The sequence below is a fragment of the Solanum lycopersicum genome, chromosome 3 (genome assembly GCF_036512215.1).
Source record: "Solanum lycopersicum chromosome 3, SLM_r2.1".
In the NCBI taxonomy this organism is placed as follows: domain Eukaryota; kingdom Viridiplantae; phylum Streptophyta; class Magnoliopsida; order Solanales; family Solanaceae; genus Solanum; species Solanum lycopersicum.
The window spans coordinates 15711098-15713095 of record NC_090802.1 but is presented as its reverse complement, the minus strand read 5'-3'; the positions used below and the strand labels follow the sequence as shown (position 1 = coordinate 15713095).

The 1998-nt window shown below is 36.9% G+C and overlaps 1 protein-coding gene across 1 annotated transcript; it reads left to right on the top strand.

The window, feature by feature from the left end:
* Window positions 1–983: 983 nt before the first annotated feature.
* On the top strand, window positions 984–1421 carry LOC101265410 (uncharacterized). The gene has a single exon (XM_004234870.2). The coding sequence runs from the start codon at window positions 984–986 to the stop codon at window positions 1419–1421; it is 438 nt and encodes a 145-aa protein (XP_004234918.2).
* Window positions 1422–1998: the final 577 nt, after the last annotated feature.

Here is a 1998-nt window from a genome sequence, read left to right as displayed (position 1 = left end):
GGCTGAATCATCATTACTGTTAGAGGTGAAAGAGAAGCAAGACCAATACTCTATTTTGCTTGATTTGAAAGCAAGTGTGTCTATAACCAAAGAGTATTGGTTTTTGAACAAGGGGGAGATGGTGTGCTAAAGTACCAAGGCATATTATGTGTACCTGAGGTCAATGGACTCAAAGAGAGGATCTTGGAAAAAGCTCATAGCTCCTGATATTCCATTCATCCGGTTTCAACCAGGATTTACCGTGATTTGAGAGAGGTATATCGGTGGGAAGGTATGAAGAAGGATATTGTTGAGTTTGTTGCCAAGAGTTCACATTGTCAGCAAGTGAAAGTGGAGAACCAAAGGCCTGGAGGTTTAGCTCAGAATATAGAACTTTAAGAATGGAAGTGGGAGATGATTAATATGGTCTTTATCACAGGCTTGCCCAGATCTCAAAGGCAATATGATTCTATTGAGGTGATTGTCGACAAAAAGATAAAGTCAACCCATTTCTTGCCGATAAAGACTACCTATTTGACTGAGGATTATGCTATGTACCTTCAAGAGGTGGTGAGACTTTATGGAGTTCCTGTCTCCATTATCTCAGATAGATGTGCACAATTTACTGCTCAATTTTGGAAATTTTTCAGAAAGGTTTGGGTTCAACAGTGAACTTGAGCACTAATTTTTTCCTCAGACAGATGGACAAGCAGAGCGTACCATCCAAACCTTAGAAGATATGTTGAGAGCTTGTGTGATCGACTTCAAGGGGAATTTGGATGATCACATACTTTTCATTGATTTTGCTTACAACAAAAATTACCATTCGAGCATCTAAATTTGTTCTTATGTAGGGTGGTTCGCAGTTGGTGAAGTAGGATTGATAAGAACAAATATAGTTCACCAATGTAGAGAGAAAGTGAAAGCGATTCAAGAGAGATTGAAAATGGCACATCCGCCAAAAGTCCTACACAAATGTTAGGAGAAGACAATTAGAGTTTGAGATGGATGACTTGGTGTATCTTAAGGTTTCACCCATGAAAGGTGTTATGAGGTTTTGTATGAAGGGAAAACATAGTCCCCGGTATATAGTGCCTTATAGAATCTACAAGAGAGAGGGATGTGTGGCTTATGAGTTGGAACTACCGCAAGAGTTAGCGGCGGTTTATCTGGTATTTCATCTTTCTATGTTGAAGATGTGCTTGGGTGATCCTTCTTTAATAGTACGAACAGAAGATATTGGGATTATGAAAAACCTATCTTATGAAAAAATTCTAGTTCAGATTTTGAATCATCAAGTTTGCAAGTTGAGGACAAAGGAAGTTGTTTCAGTCAATGTCCTTTGGAGGAACCAATTCGTTAAAGAAGCGACTTGGGAAGTTAAGGAAGATATGAAGAAGAGATATCCACATCTCTTTGAATACGGAGAGAATGCAGATTAAGGTACTAAATTCTCTTCTTATCACTTTATAAGGCTATGTATAAGCATGCTATTACTTGCTTTTTTTTGTTGAGTGCTGAAATGATGTTACTACCCTTAGCTTAGTGAAAGAATTTTCATTTGAGAGTGAATGTTCCCAAGTGAAAGATTAGTAACATCTTGTAACATGAATTAACTAACAATAATCTAAGAAACCAAGAATAATCTTTTTGGAAATAAGTATGAATAACTGGAAAATTTTCAGCTTCTAAAAGTGAGTATTGGTCATTTTCAAATGGTTGAAAATACCTTAGGAATATCTTTCTAACGCCACTGAGTTTGAACAAATCCAATGTCGTATGAGGGAAATGTGCCTTTCAGAAGTTGGGTTGTTGGACTGAAGAAAGTCTAATCCAGATTTTAGTAAGGTCAAAGTTATCTTCTCATCCTAGTATTGCCTAATTCGTTTAAAGGGTTATTTAGGGGTAAAGACCAAGTCCCAAATAATTTTTACAAAAATTAGGAATACTTAGCGCTTGGGAGAAAAGAGAAAAGAAGAGGAAGATCTATAATTGTCCAAGAAACACCAAGATTATTGC